Source organism: Lycium ferocissimum, chromosome 4 (assembly GCF_029784015.1).
Source record: "Lycium ferocissimum isolate CSIRO_LF1 chromosome 4, AGI_CSIRO_Lferr_CH_V1, whole genome shotgun sequence".
Taxonomy (NCBI): domain Eukaryota; kingdom Viridiplantae; phylum Streptophyta; class Magnoliopsida; order Solanales; family Solanaceae; genus Lycium; species Lycium ferocissimum.
This window is the reverse complement of record NC_081345.1, coordinates 22,481,696-22,498,499: the sequence shown is the minus strand read 5'-3', so window position 1 is coordinate 22,498,499 and position 16,804 is coordinate 22,481,696. Positions and strand designations below refer to the sequence as shown.

General features: G+C 37.3%; 1 protein-coding gene across 1 annotated transcript; it reads right to left on the bottom strand.

The window, feature by feature from the left end:
* Nucleotides 1-13,743: 13,743 nt before the first annotated feature.
* Nucleotides 13,744-15,839, bottom strand: LOC132051849 (stearoyl-[acyl-carrier-protein] 9-desaturase 6, chloroplastic-like). The gene is made up of 2 exons (XM_059443097.1): nt 15,100-15,839; nt 13,744-14,442 (listed from the first exon to the last, which is right to left on the bottom strand). Exons 1-2 carry the CDS (start codon nt 15,712-15,714, stop codon nt 13,888-13,890), a joined length of 1,170 nt encoding a protein of 389 aa, XP_059299080.1. The 5' UTR covers nt 15,715-15,839; the 3' UTR covers nt 13,744-13,887.
* Nucleotides 15,840-16,804: the final 965 nt, after the last annotated feature.

Genomic DNA, 16,804 nt, shown 5'->3' with positions numbered 1-16,804 from the left:
GATGTTTATCTGAATATCTCCGGTTGTATTTGAAGACTTCAATGATAATAAGGCCTCCTACTGCATCTTCCGGACTCGATGATATCTCCGGTTGTCTTCGGAGCCTTGATGATAATTCCTGTAAGGTTCAAGGTAAAGTTGTTAAAGTTGGTAAGTGAATGATAAAGTAGAGAGTAAGGTCATAGCGTAGCCGTCTGGCTTATGCATGTGAGGCTGTGTAGCCGAATGATGCCCCCGGTTGTCTTCGGAGACTTGATGATGATCCCTCCGGTTGTCTTCGGAGACTTAATGTTGATTCATGTGAGGCTGTGTAGCCGAATGATGCCCCCGGTTGTCTTCGGAGACTTGATGATGATCTCTCCGGTTGTCTTCGGAGACTTAATGTTGATTCCTGCAAAATTCAGGGTAAAGTGGTTAAAGTAGGTAAAGTGAATGATAAAGTAGAGAGTAAAGTTATAGTGTAGCCGTCTGGCTTATGCATGTAATTTTGTAGCCGAATGATGCCCCGGTTGTCTTCGGAGACTTGATGATGATCCCTAAAGGTTGTCTTCGGAGACTTAATGTTGATTCATGTGTAGGTCGTGTAGCCGAATGATGCCCCCGGTTGTCTTCGGAGACTTAATGATGATCCCTCCAGTTGTCTTCGGAGACTTAATGTTGATTCCTGCAAAATTCAGGGTAAAGTGGTTAAAGTAGGTAAAGTGAATGATAAGAATGTAGATTTGTAAAAAGAGAGGGGAAAGTGATAATATAGCCGTTTGGCCGATGATGTTGACGGTATCGTGATAAGCCAAATTGAGGACACGTAATCTCGATTTAATTCATCTTCAATCTCGGTAACCTACAAAACAGGTATAATTGTTAATAAAGTCATGAAGTCATTGTAATAAAGAATGAAAGTAGAGATAAAGTTGGAAGTAAAGCCGTTTGGCTTTTAAAGGCGAGGCCTCTCGGCCATGTTTGATGGTCTTGACCGTTGATCTCGCGATTTTAAGTTCCCGCACTCAAAGAAAATTCTTAGTTTGGGGAGGGAAGTTGATTCGTGTTGACTCGAAGCTTGACGTTGTTGGCACTCCATTCGTCTTGTTTGTTTGGATCTTGTGATCTCCGTTCAAGCCTCGGTAGATGAACAGTAGTGAAACAATTAAAAGAAAGTATTTCGTTTGAAAGGTAGGTATGTAAGTATATGTATAAGGAAATGTAACTATATGTATATAAGTTGTAAAATACATATATGCAAATGGATGTGTGTAAGGAAAGATATATATGTAAATATATGTATGTAAGTTGTAAAATATTTCTGCCAACCTCAGATTGTGACACTTCTAAAATAATTGAAAGGTCATTTGTCTACAATAATTTCTGTCTAATAGCCTTAATATTGTCGATGTCTAACTTATTCTTGTCTAATCTTTCAAAATATGCCCCAGTTTGATTCAAAAGGGTGTACTAAACCTATGTTGTGGTGTGACCGAACCTTATATAGGTTGCCTACGTATCCCGCCAAAGGAATCAGGTCAGAACGTAGTTCGTAAGGTACATAGAATGTGGTTTAAGGTTTTCTAATAAAGGGACCGAGCCCGATGTGGATTGCCTACGTATCCCACCAAGGGAATCAGGTCGGCGTAGTTCTGTTACGTAAACGGTTAAAGGTTTGTTGGCTTTCTACCTAAGTATGACTGACTCGTCTATTGATAGTCTGCGAATCCCGCCGAGGGAATCGGGCCATGTATAGTTATTCTTAGGTGATAAGGGTTTTGGATCTTTTGTTGTAATGCAACCGAACCCTATGTGGGCTGCCTACGTATCCCACCACGGGAATCAGGTCAGCGTAGTTCGCACTGTATTAAGGAAAGGTTGCGAACTAGGTTGTCTAACCTAATATCGTACTTTGATTTTTCTTGACTGATAGCTAGCTTTCAGGCTTATGTCATCACCTATTGGCTATTTGCTTTCTTCCAAATGGAATCTTGTCTTCTAATTTCTTTGTTATTCCTTCGAGGCGTATGTTGTCTATTTGTTTATGTCACAATCATAGAGTTGGCAGATTTGATAAATAAAGTAGAAAATAATAATAGATGATTAAGGAAAATCAGAAATGCATTCATAGTTTTTGCAATTTAAGCTTCCAAAAGATGAGGTAAAACAACAAAAGTTTTAGGGCACAATTTAAGCCTCAATTTTAAAATTGTGCTATCTCAAAAGTTCACTACGGTTCAATCTACCAAGACTCCGGCGAACCGGGGACGGAGTACAAGTCCGGTTCTTCGAGTCTCTCCGGTTCGGCACCCCGAATGGTCGGTGTCTCGGTGTTGTGAGTAGTTGTAGCAACAATCTTCACTGGTGCTTGTTTTTGAATTGTTCCCGCGGGAGCAGCAAAAGTTGATGTCATGATGGACTTTCCCAAATCTCCATCTTTTTCAACAGTAATCATGTTCACGTTGGCATTTTCATGAGCAGGTAGAGGGTTGTTGTCCACATTGGGCTGAGCTCCAGTAAGTTGGATCGCTCCTTCTTTGATTAAGGCTTCAATTTTGTTTTTGAGGCCGTAGCAATCCTCGGTGTCGTGCCCAGTAACTCCAGAATGATATGCACAACGTTTAGAACCATCAAACCATCTTGGAATGGGATCAGGAATTTTCCCTTCGATCGGTTGTATCACACCTGCTGCTTTCAATCTTTCGAATAATTGAGCCAAGGGTTCAGCGAACCGAGTGTAATTACGGGTGTTTTTAGTGTCAGTGTTTGGACGAGTTTTGGGTGCGATGTGTGGTCGATTTTGGTAAGTAGGAGCTTGAATGGTGTCGATATGGACGTGGGTTTTGATGTGGAGGTGCTCGGGGTTGGTAGTAATTTGCTTGGGTATTGTAGACAGGGTAAGGGGATAGTGGAGTTTGGTAAGGTTCAACGTAATGGTAAGGGTAGAAAGGTGGTTGTGGATGGTTAAAGTATGTAGTGGCTTGGCTTGGCTTATGTCCTTGGACATTCATGATCGGCAGCGCACGGCGTCTTCTTTCTTCTTTTTTAAGCCCACTGATAGAACCAGATTGAATGGCTTTGTTTACAGCTTGTAGGGCTGTAAGATCCTGAATTTTCCCAGATTTGATGCCTTCTTCTAAGGCTTCTCCCATTCGGACAACTTCTGTAAATTTCTGTCCCATCATTCCTATCATTTTCTCATAAAATATGCCAGCCTGGCATTCAATGAAAGTAGCAGTCATTTCTCTGTCATTCATCGGGGGTTGAACCCTGGCTGCTTCTGATCTCCAACGAAGTGCATACTCGCGGAACGACTCAGTGGACTTCTTGGTTAACTTAGTCATGTAGACTCTATCTGGTGTGATGTCAGTATTGAAACTAAATCGGTCCATAAAGTCTTGGGCCATGTCACTCCAACCATGCCATTTACGGACGTCTTGTTGTGTGTACCAATTAAGGGCCTCACCAGATAAACTCCTGATGAATAGTTTCATTCTTATGTTCTGGTCTCTACCTACTCCAACCAATTTGTCACAGTAGGCCCTTAAGTGTGTGTGGGGATCGCCAGTTCCATCGAAAGTATCAAACTTCGGCGGTTTGTAGCCCACAGGTAAATCAACATCGGGCTGAACACACAGGTCCTCATATTCTACACTCTTAGTTCCCCTAGCAACTTGAAGGTTTCTCATTGCTTCTTTGAGACTGTGGATCTCTTTTAGCAACATATTATCTGCCCTTGCTTTTGCCTCTTTCTCCATTTCCTCGTATTGATCTACTTCGGGCTGGAACCTGACCGTTACTGGGTTAGTGTATGCTTGTGTTTCCGCTGCATATACCGGAGGAACATATTGTGCGTTAGGAGTGACAAAATGTGCCCCTTGTATATCTTTGGGTTGGATAAGTTTGGACAGTGGGGGTGTTTTGGACTGGTGGTGGTGTGTTGTAAACGGTGTTTGTAGGCAGTTGGTTTGGTGGGTTTAGAGGAGTAGTTGTAGGTGGCGGATTAGTGTTGGTAGGTAACGGAATATAAAGTGTGTAAACTTGTGATTGATTTGGTGGTGGATTAGGAGTAGCGTAGGTAGTGTAGGTAGGTGGTTGACTTTGTGATGGATTTGGTGGATTTGCGGGAGTGATTGGAGGAAAGTTGTTGTTGGCGGATGCATTGTTTGGGGGAGGAAAGTGTTCAGGGACTGGAGATTCAAGCGATGGAAAGCGGGGTGGATTTGGTGCGACAGTTCTGGGTTCAGGAGGTGGACTTGGGAGTGTGATGGATAAATTGGTCAGGTCCCTAACCCGATTTAGTTCGCTACGTAGATCCTCAATTTCTTGAGTCAGGCGGGCGATGTGTTCGTCATGTTGCATAGTATTTCTATGTTCAGAAGTCTCAGGGGGGTCACTCACGATGTTTTCCAATCCAGTCGAAATAGAGGCAGCCGGATCAGACAAAATAACTTCATTTCCTTCAACCACCCAACTACGTTCGGGTAACGATGACGTCTTTGACCTCGTGGTGTAAGGATGATCGGCCATCGAGTATCAATACGAATCAACTCTTTTGGGAAATAATAAAAGAAACACAATAGTGCAAATGATGTCAGTCTAGGTAAAGTCATGATTACGTAAAGTCAAGTAAGTCATGTGGCAAATAATTCATCAAATAAAATCAAACAAGTTGTCGAACAAGTATAACAGACAATGACGCGTCCTAATATGCATGTGACCTCTTTGTGCCAGAGGTAGGCCTAACGTTTGTTTGAAGGGTAAAGTGTGCCATGATACGTCATTCCATTACTTTTGATTAATTAAACAAATTCTATTTCCCAAAATAAAGTACAAAGTAATGTAATATTTATTACATCCCAAATGAATACAACATAAAGTATTTCCTAATACAATTTTCTACGTCTAAATGTACAGCTCCATTTTGTGATGTCACTGGTCTTCGGCATTTGTTGTACTCCAATGCGGATCCATACCTGTCATAGAAATGTTAGTTGTTCCCTCCCTCCTAAAGTTTAATTGATTAAAGCAAATAGTCAATATTTAGGCACAGTTACCCTTCAAACATGCACATAAAGTATGATTTGTGTCACTCGGGGTCGTGGACCCACTTGGACATTTGGGTAAAGTCATCTAACGGATTTAATACGCCAAGGGTATTAAACCTCCTAGGTCATGAGATGTATGCTCTTAATAAAGGGTGTTGGTTTAGCTCTATCTTAGGCTGACTAAGAGTTGGCTTCCTACGACACAAGGTTCCCCCAAGCGGACAACTCGGGAGTGGAAAGTCCGTGACTGTCGACTGCACCGCCGATCGACTAAATCCACAAGATCAATCCGACTAAAAAGGTGTTTTAGTAGTGCACGGCCGCGAACCGCGAAACCGCTTTAAGTGTGTGAATTTTCCAGGAGTGGAGGAAAATGAAACGGAATGACAGTTTATATCAAAGCAGTAACAGTTAAACAGTTTATATCAGACAAACAGTTAATAGCATGTGAAAACAGTCAATCAACAAATAAAGTAACAAACACATAAAGCCTATTTAAACTAAGTCCGTTATGGTTAGAACCTAGGTAAATCCCCAGCGGAGTCGCCAAGCTGTCATACCCTATTTTAACCAGGGTCAAAATAGTTTACAACATCCCGGTAATTCCGGGGTTAATTAAAGTTAAGAGTCGCCACCTAATTATTATGGTGAATTAGGGCACCTAAGGTAATTAAAGTAATTATCTAAAGTTGATTTGTTTTAAAGTCTGCGAAACCAAAAGATCTAGGTGGGGGTTCAACTAACCTAGAGGGAAGGTATTAGGCATCCTCTAAGTTCCATTAATAATGGTTAATCCGACCGGACTTAGAGTTAATTAATTAGGCTAAGTATAACATTTTTTAAATGTTTTGAAAATAGCTTATAAACGTTGCTAAAGTTTTAAAATGTAATAAAGTAATAATATTAGTAAAGATAAGATTTGTGGAAAGTATAAAGGTTTGTATAAAAGAAGAACTTTAACGAAAATATGACTTACAAAGGTCATTAGAGTTTTGAAGAAAGAATATAATGATGCTGATTAGATAATACTTATAAATATTATTAAGGTTCTGAGTAATAATGCCATTCAAACTAAAATCGCAAAGTATAATGATTTGTATCCAAATAGGAACCTTTAAATAAAAGGCTTAACAAATTTAAATTTGGAATAAAATTATATTATATAAATATAGTGATGTAAAAATTTAGACTTTTTCCCCAAATGACGAGGCGAGTTTTCTTTCTTTGTTATTAACTATATTTGGTTAAATATTTGTATATTAGCGATGTTTAAGTTTCTAAGATAGTAATAAAATATAATTCCTTTGAATCAAAGCGTACTCTTTAAAGATCAATTATTTTGAAAATAATTATTAAGGCATTATAAATAGCTCTAATATGTAAGAGGAAGAAAATAAAGCTTATTGAATTAATTGTTAATTCTTCCTACCCATTTACTAAAGCCAACCCGACTAAATTCACTAAAGTCCACCTAATCTAAATAAAATTAAACAAGTAAGATATTAATCATGTAGTTGCAAATTAAATGCACAAACAAAAAATGAAGTAAGGAAATGAGATGATTTGGATGATTCAGCCCATTCTGCCACTATTCACGTCATTGGGCTTAGGCCCAGTGAATTTTTATATTGCTGCTGCGGACCGGGGCTGGACACGAGAAGAGGATTCCGTTGGGCTTTGGCCTAATGCCACATACGGGAGATGACGAGTCGCTTGGACTCATGCGATAATCATGCATAAAAAATGAAAGGAAAGGATTAGTATACATTCAATACACAAGGTTAATCATGTAAAATATAACTCAAAACAAATCAATGGATTATGTATATACTATGTATATTTTGATATATCTTATGTATGTACATTCATAAAGATGTATAGAAGGTTAATATTGGAAAGCTTTCGCCCCCATCTTCCCGATGTTGCACAAGTTCCAAGGGATTTTGTGAATCCCAGGCATGGCTAACACCGGGGAAGGTTCAAGCTTGATCCATAATAACCCAATTAATCTCCTTATCAACGTATTAACTAAGATATATTGGTAATGTACATCAATATATACCACCGAATCCAATATGCTTGCAATACACCAACACATACGAATTTAAACAAACAAAAAAAAACTCAAAGGCCAAATGGGGAATCAGTGAGTTATTAGATTACAACAACTCAAAGGCCAAATGTCATAGCAGTCAAGTAGATTTTAAATGCAGCATGCTTATGGCAACTGTCCAGTCTAATCATTTTCAACAAATAACAAAACAATAGTAGCTATCTCATTATGTATAATATTGCTATAATAAACAGTTAAGTACGTCCACTATGGCAACAAGTTACTGCTAAAAACAGCAGCTATGAACCATCACATGCCCATAATTATGCATTAATAGGAGCTCAGGCCGCAACAATTCAGAACTATAGTAACAGTCATCAATCCACAACATAAAGATGTTACAATTCGCAAGATACATGCACTATGTTTGCAGCACAAAAAAAAAAAGATTGAGAGGATAAGTACACTTAGCTAAATAAGATCAATATATTTAAAATTTTAGATGGCAGGGCTTAGATTGATCCTTTCCTCAAATAATAAACTAGGCTAAAACACTTGGCATACTTTCTAGTTTCATAAACAAGTGACAAAAATAGGACAGATAGTATCCTTCACAAACTAATTTAATCCATCACTAGATTTAAGCCTATTTTAAGACTTAACGAGAGGGCAGCATAATAATCCTTTCATAAGTAACTAACAATTGAGTGTTATACATGAACAACTCCAATTAAACGTAACCAATCCAAAATAGCCAACTAAGCTAACACATATAATCTTATTAAGGCAAATCAACTACATGATATGGCTCCTATATCTCGAACAAACCGAATTAGTAAGACATACTCCGCAAAATAGCTAGTTATTATTCCCAATCGGAATCACACTAAATTAGTATAGTTCTAACTATATGAATCCACATAGAACAGAAATAATCCAGAGGTGGAAGGAGAATTTCTGACCTTTTGCGTGTACAGTGAAATGGGGCATTGAAGCACCTCGAATCTACTCTCCGTTATGAAACGATTCGAAACTTGAGCCGAAGATTAAAATGCTTTTCTTGTAGTTAAAATTCTTTCGCCGAACAGCGACGAAGGTTAATCGAATCGTCGGGAACTTAACCTTTCATCAAGAATCCCAAATTTCAACAAAGTATTTTGATTTGAAGGGTTCAAGACCAGATTGGAAAAAAAAAAGAAACTCAAGATTTTGTGACAAAAAGAAGTACTCGCATCTCCCAATCCGTCCTTTGATGGATTGAACCAGATAAAAAAAAAACAGTCGGGATTCCTCCTCCTCCTTTTTGGCTGAGAGTTAAAGGCATTTATATAGGTAACAAAATGACTAGGGTTTTTTCGGATTCGAAATTTGGGCGGGGTTTTTTTAAAAGTTGAAAAAGATTCGAGATGGAGTCAACTTGTTCCAATCCGAACGTTAGCGAAGACTTGTATGAAAATGGTAAGGCAAAATCTGCCATAGCTGAGAAAGAGGAAACGGACTTTTGTTAAAAGAGGCAAGAGGATAAGACGACAAGACCGTGAGAGTTGCACGAAAATGGGTGAGAGGATGCCATGGTCGTGGACGTGTTTGTTGTTTTGAAGAGGAAAGGAGATGAGAGAGGTTAGAGAGAGAGAGGTGGGCTGTGTGTTTTTCTTTCTTTAGGTTTTAGGATGAAGAGAATCTGTATTATTCATTTGGGCCGGTCGGGTCGTCGATTTTTTTTTTTTGGCTGGTCTGTTGGGTAAGAATTTAAAGTATGGGCTGGCTATTAATGAACTGACCGGATAATTGGAGTAATGGACTTGATAAGTTTGGCCGAATTAGTTAAAATATGGACTTTTAATTTAATAACTAGTACAATATTAGTGATTAATATGTAGAAAATAAAGGACTTGATAAAGTATAATTAATTTAACGAGAATAAAGTGACGACGAACCCCTTTTGAAATTTGTGATAAAGTAATACTATTAATATTGGTAGTAGAATAATGAAAATGAAAGTGATGATAGTAGTAGAAATAATAGTGAAAAATGAAATATTTAGATTTAATTAATTTAAAAGCCCAAGGAAATAAACTGAAATAAAGGAGGGACAAAATTGGGTGTCAACAACTGTCATTATGTGTTTGTGACTGTCTTGTGTTGGTTCTGTGTGTTACTTAAAGTCTTGTATGCTTAACTCGAAGTATATGGAGGGTATGCCCCCAATTTTGGGTGGTTTTGCTCTTGTATACCCACGTATATTTTCGTATATTTGATGAATAATGGGGTTCCCACACTTAGAAATTTTAAAGGAAATTTAAGGGGGGTATACTAACTGTATACCAGGTATATTGAGAATCCACACTTAGAATAATTCTGAGAAAAGGAAGTTCGAGCCTCCTACTTGGGCCTGAACACTGCCTGGCTAACTCTAGCTCTTCTCTTGCAAAATCTGGGCCTGTTTGTGCATTTGGGCCACTGTTTAGTCATGTTGGTATGGGTTCGGCCCGAGTGTGATAATGTAATTTAATTTTTGGCCTTGCAATAGGAATTAGGAGTTTGATTTTCAACATTTTAATATTAATCATTGAATATCTACAAATGTGTGTATACCCATTTGTATTTCTACCCCAAAATCCGTTGGTGGGCTTCCACGAGGTCCACTAACACCACTAGATCGAGTCAACCTCAAATATGGACGGGCAACGCATTTGGAGCATACGTTGGATTTAAACTTGCATTTTATTTCCTTCTCTTGGACTTGGTCGGCCCAAGTCCCCTATCTTTACAATTCATGTTTTAATTCTCACTTTGTGCTTTACAAATTCAAAATTAGAACCTTTATGATTAAATCTACGTATTAGAGTTGCTAAAATAACCCTTTTATAAATTAATTAACGTTAAATATGGCATAAAACTGAAAATGGACTGTTTCGAACTGATTGAGGACGATAACTGCTGAAATTGATAAAGTTTTGGACTGATTTCGACATTCTTAGACCTGTACAAAAACTTGTATAAAAACGGATTAAAATGGGATAAAAGTTGGAATAAAAATTGGATAACTTAGTATAAATAACTTGGTGTAATTACAGTTTATACATGAGATTAAAATGGGATAAAAGTTGGAATAAAAATTGGATAACTTAGTAAATAACTTAGTATAAATAACTTGGTGTAATTACAGTTTATACATGATTATTATACCAAAGATTATCTTTCGTATAAAATTATTTTCTATACTTAAAAGCTTTTCAAAAACCTTTTTGGGTGGACTTACGTGGAGTCCTACTTAGGCTAAGAACCTTCGGGTATTAGCCTAGATGTTCTAGTCTGACACCCTACGCCCAATTTTGGGCAAAATTTTACTTCTCCCGTTTCTTGAAAAGCGTATTTTTGCATGAAAAGACTGACTCTTTATTGCGGAAATTTGAAACTTTAGCAATTGTATCAAAACAATTTATAACGCTAAAAGCATGCTATTAAAACCCATAGGTAAACCGCAATTGAGCGGATCCTTAATGCCGAGGTGCCTAACACCTTCCCCGGGGGATCACCAGAACCCTTACCCAGACTTTGATAGATTAGGTTTCTTTTAAATAATAGTTTTAAACGAACCCTTTTCGAATCGGTTTTCCTAATTTCCTAAAAATTAGGTGGCGACTCTAAAATGTATCTTTTAGAGCACTATTAAGTAGTTGGTGGGTTTTTTTTACTTTTCCGGTACGATTGATAACCGTACTTTCCCGGGACACCTCCCTCCTTTTATGAGGCATGTGCGACTCGTTAAAACTTTAAAATCTCAATGCCCGCTACACATTCTTTCAAAATAATACAAATTATAGTGTAGGTAAAAGAATTACTTAAGTTTGGAAGTTGGAAACACTGATGGATAAATGTATATAGCCAACAGCCAAGTTCATTCTTTAAACAGGAAAAGGAAGCAATCAAGAGAATGACATTGATTAAGCACCTAATCATTTGAATGTTAACTTTCAATACATTTGGGAGTAGTTGATTCCCACCATCATTGTAGGTCCTCATAATCAACATACGATGAAAGAAAAAGAAAGAAGCTCATGCTGACCATAAACGCATATAGCCACTAATACTACATAAGATGCAGTACCTGTACTTATAACCAAAATCATAGATTTATAACAAGCCGTAACATTAATCTTGCTATGTGTACTATATTCATAATACTAATATCAAACAAGCAATTATTGAGCATTTTTGGTTCTCTTAGATATGCAAGCAATGCTTTCCATTGAGCTGAGGGTCTTTTGGAAACAGCCGTCCTACCTTGGTAGGAGTAAGGTCACAGACTTTCTCTCCTCCTGCATTTCACGTTGTGGGATTTCACTGGGTTGTTGTTGTTGTTAGATATGCAAGCAATCAATTGACATAATTAGAATTTTTTTTTTTTTTTTTTTTTTTTTTTTGCATAATATTAGTTGAAGTGTCAAAGAAGTATCTAGAAGTTTTAGTGGTTTCACCAAATAAAGTGGATCCAACAAAAAAAAAGTTCTTCCCAATGTGACTGCTAGATCAATGTTTGAACAAAAGGCATAGAAGGGTGCTCAACTTTTGTTTCAAGACTTAAGGGTGCTCAACTTTTGTTTCAAGACTTAAGTGTGCTCAATTTTTGTTTCGAGACTTACTTTTTCTTATTTCTGGAGGTTTTGGCAGGGAAGAAAAGATCATAGGGGCAATGTTTTCAAACAGCACAATAAGCATTGAAAACTCCAGCACCGAGCTAACACAGTATACTTGAAGTTCAATGTGTATTTAAAGTAACTTTTGAAAAAGAAATATTTCGCATGGATCATTATGTTATATTGTCTTCTTATTTGACGAAGATATATTCGCATTAGGTTTATCTCTGTACTTACTTCTCGTTCAAGAATTATGGTTGGTAAGATATTTTAAGGGAGGGAGATTTACACACACAAAAGATTCTGTAACAAAGCAAAGTGCCAAATTCTTTGCCAAGGCACCATATAAGTGAAAGAAATCTGAATAATTGAACAGGACATTAAATGTTCTCTGCCATTCATTACCCTCTGCCTAGTGCTCCATTCAGCTTTGTTTGCTCGTTAGCGCTCCAAGAGCGCGGCTTTTTTATGGGATTGCATCGTCTGGCCTTTTTGTCAGCACATACTTTTTCAAAATTTTGATTCATTTTATCATTTTTTGCTTTGACATTTTCACTACACCTTTGTATTCCCTAAATATGAGATATAAATTACATCTTCATTTTGTCCTTCTTACTACTTGTTCCTACCGTAATAATAATTAAAAAGAAAACACAGTAGCCGAGCAAAAACACTCCATACAGTCGGACAATAAGAAATTGCACGGATAAAGGAAGAGCAGGTATATGCACGAAAAGGAAAACCCAGATGAAGGAAAGTAGAAAAAGAAGGGGCGAATTATAAGATGAAGAGAATTGAAAATAGTGACATTAAACCCAAAAATTAGGCTTAAAACCCAAATCGGTGTCACTACCAGGCGTCCAAAATAAATTGTTGCATGTATGCTGAAGCTTGCTGAAAGTGGAAAAAGAGAGAGAAAATTAAAGTTGTAAATAAACAGATTCTTTCTATATCTTTTACCTTCAACACCTAGACCAGGGTAAAAAGAATAATAGAGGATGAAAGATTGAAGAAAAATTGAGAAAAAATGAAGAGCAAGATTGAAGGAAAGAAAGCACAACATCAAAAAAGAATTATGAAAGAAGATGAAGGAACTATGTACAATTAGCTATGTACTGGCAGCAAGAGTTAAAAGTCATGTGTAACCTAAATTGTAGATTAAAGACACATACACCTCTAGACAGAATGACTAAAATGTCCTTACTTTAGATTTTAAAGCCAAAAGAACAGACATGTCGAAACTGCTCTAACTCAAAGCTTTTCTAATATATAGTAATATTATTGTCGAACTTTCCGTTTTATCCACAATTATACAATTGGATTAGGGTGTCGAATCATTACGAAAATATATATTGAACAAACGCATTTAGTAATTAAGCTTAAAGTGTGTAAAAGAATTCACGACCTGCACCTGATGAGTGTATTTTGGAGCCGTTTCCTGAAGACATGAGGAATGTGTCTTTATAGGGATTTTTTTCGAACACTTCATGAACGTAAAAATAAGCATGTCCTGTTCTTTTACTTTTATCTCTGAACAAACTTGGTAATGATCCAGTTCTGCACTAACACTGGTAACAATGATGGAGTGAATTAAAGACGAAGTGGAAAAAAATTCGAAGTTCAAGTAAGTCTAGTAGGGAAAGATGAAGATTGCAATAAGGGAAGAAAGAAGATATTAGCGTATTGACTAAACGTGGAGCAAGAGAAGAATGGATCTAGTCTAGAGTTAACGATAGAGAAGAAACAATAGAGAGGAAGAGAGAGTGCGTGGAAAAGAGTAACAACAGAGAGAACAGAATACGTACCGTGAGAAACAGTTGTGCCTTTCAAGCGGTGTTTTGTGGGCGAAGGGTTGTTTTCTCACCTTGAAAACTGAGGGTTAAATAAATTAAAAAATCAAAAATCTGAGAAAAAAGATAAATTGCCTTCCTGATCAGTGAGGCATGCCATATCATCGGACTTATGTCCCGAGATTATATAGATAACAAACACATCTCAAATAATTTAACCAAATACAAATTGCTACTCTCCTGAACATTTTTTCAGATAACATTTTTAACAAGAAGTACATTTCAAACCAAATTTATTTTAGTAGCTTAGCCAAAAGGATTATTATTAGTGAAAGGACAAGTTTATTGTTTTACATCTTTATTACAAATCAATACATCTAAACACTCACTTGCTTGTTAAAAATCCAGCTAAACTTCACTCGACGTGACTCTAATATTTTTGCTCGATTTTCCAACTTCCTAACCCTACGTGGAAGTCCGCACACAAAATCTTGTGCACGCCTCGCCTCGCCCGTCAAGCCCTCAAGCTTTTCCAATTTCCACCGTGTTATAAAAAAATCTAATATTTCGGCATAATCACGGGTTGTGTAAACCCCTTGCCTTTGGGTAACAGCTGAGAAGTGCTCAAATATATTAGGATCTTGCCCATCATACATGAGATGCATTGGCATTATGATTTTCTTTTTCATCATGTTCGCAATGGCTAGCATAGTCTCATTTGGGTCCACTTCCAGTAACTTCTCAATAATTCTTGTGTAGGCATTCTCGTGACGCTTCTCGTCTGCTGCAACGGTTCGACATATACGTGCTAGCATGGGGTCTCCGCCCTCTTTAGCTAGCCTAGCCATATTGCCATGCGTCAAAAACGTGGCTCGCTCTTGAAATGACGTGTACACAAAGCCCAAATATGGATTGTTCTCTGTTCCAATATCCTAAGACGCAAAGATTTACGACGACCAGCTTATATTTATCATATAAAAATATTTATATAAAAAAAAAAATGTTGCATGCAATTTCTTCTTATATGATTTTTCCTACAAGTCTAATATTTTCAAACTCAAAAACTACTTATTTACATGGTCAAATAATTAAATTTCAATAAATTTGGATGATTTTCAATAAAAGGGGTAAGATGAAGAAATTATAGTTCAAACATCGCCTTAATCTCAATAGAGGGGTAAATTTGACCGATGGTCATTCAACTTTGAGTTTATCATAAAAATTATTTTTCTATTTTATGTGACATAAACATCACTCAAATTTAAAGTTTATAAGACAAAAGCCATTTTTCTACTTTTGTCAGATCAAATTCATCCTACTTAAATTTTATCACACAAAACCCACTTTTGTTTGGTCCTTTAAAAGTCATTAACTTTGCCTTAGTTAACTAAAAGTAAATCTCGCTTGAACTTTTATATTTTGTCCTGGAAATATGACACCACATTCCAGAATAAGTTAATTACATCTGGGATAACTTCATAAACCTCCCTAAATTATCTCGTGTTATAGGTCATCTTCACCTGATAGTATTAAAAACTGTACACTATTTAACTAAATAATTTTATGAAAATGCTCAGAACAATCCTTACCATTCCAGCTCCAATTGAGTATTGTAGTGTCTTCTCAATCATCAACATATCCACTCTCCCCGAAAGATAAAGGTAAGTCCGTAACAGATCACCATGTCGGTTCTCCTCAGCTGTCCATGACCGAGTCCAAATTGCCCATGGACATGGGCTGCACGCGGTCTCATCGCGTACTCCATCCCATGTATTTAATACGGTCTGGTAAGTGGGCAAAGCATCCTCAGTTAGCATAATACCCACAAGCATCACAAAGTACTCATCTGAAAGCCCTAAAACTCGTTGCCTTAGGGACCGGACCTCTTCCTCGAATTTATCAGGCCCTTGAGATGGGTCAGGGAGAAACTCAATGGGCTGCCAACATTTCTCTACAGGCTGACGAAGGGGGAGGACACTTTTGGAAACCCAAGATTCTAAAGACTTGAAGACTTCCAATTTTTCTGGTGGCATTGAGTGAGTAACCTGGTGACGTGATGGAGGAGTTGTGGGTGAAGCCACCGCGTAGACTGGAGATAACCTCCGCGATGAGGTTATTTTGCGATGGATTATAGTGGTTGTAGGGCGAGGTGACGCCCGTGCAATCGATTGAATGTTGAAATGGGAGAAAGGTGTAGTCCGCATGATCACTAGTGTAGAGTCTTATTAGATGGGTGACCAATATTATTTACAAGGGGATATTATTTATAAGGACCATTCATTGATTTTTTGAGCTAAAAGTTTAGCTACGCATTAGCCTAATTCATAAATGACACTACTTTTATTGTTTCCGAGATTCTTTGTTTTGAGGACGGCACAATCTCAATAATCTAAGGAATCATAAATTGCAATGAGAAAATGACGAAAAGGCAAAACTTAGTGAATCCATGCTAAATTCAGATTTTCCGCTTTATCTATTTTTTTCCCCACTCAATGTTCGGTATCCGTATTGAAGCGCTACTAAATTCATATTCGCCCCGCGTAAGGCTCATTCAGGGAAAGTGCTCCTTAACAAGGATTTTTTCATACCCAAGATTCGAACCCGAAATTTCTAATTAAGAGAGCAGTAGCCCCTTTACGCACCACATCTTTTGGTGGTTCTCCGTTTCATTTCACTACAAATTTATCCAATCTTTTTAAAAGCTAGTCACTCCAATAAGTACAACACCTAGCCAAAGACATGTACAACACGTAAAAACTTTTAACTGCAACATTGAATATCCAAATGAAGATACGAGGGGTTGCTCAGATGGTAAGCACCCTCCACCTCCAACCCGAAGGTTGTGGGTTCGAGTCATCAACGGAGCAAAAATGGGAGCTCTTGGCCTTGGCCGGGGGGGTGGGTAAAAGAAAAAAGAATATCCAATTGAAGACCTAATTTAATCTCTATATCTTCATCCCTGATTTTTTATGCTAGCTTGCCAATTTTTCTACTATCACTAGAAAATTTTATTTTTCTCATTTTTAAGAAACTTATTTTTCTACAAAACCAAACATGAAAATATTGAAAAAATATTTTCTGAAATGTTTTCCTCCATACCAAACACACTAGGAGTGTGCAAAATCCGGTTTAACCTAGAAAAATGTTATTGATTTATCGGTATCGGATTATTGGGTTAGTGATTTTTAAATAGTTTTGTAAATATTTTTGTTGGACTATCGGGTTGGTTTCCGGTTTTGAGGTTTTAGTTAAAGGTTAAACCGATAACCCAATAAGATTATATTACAATTACTT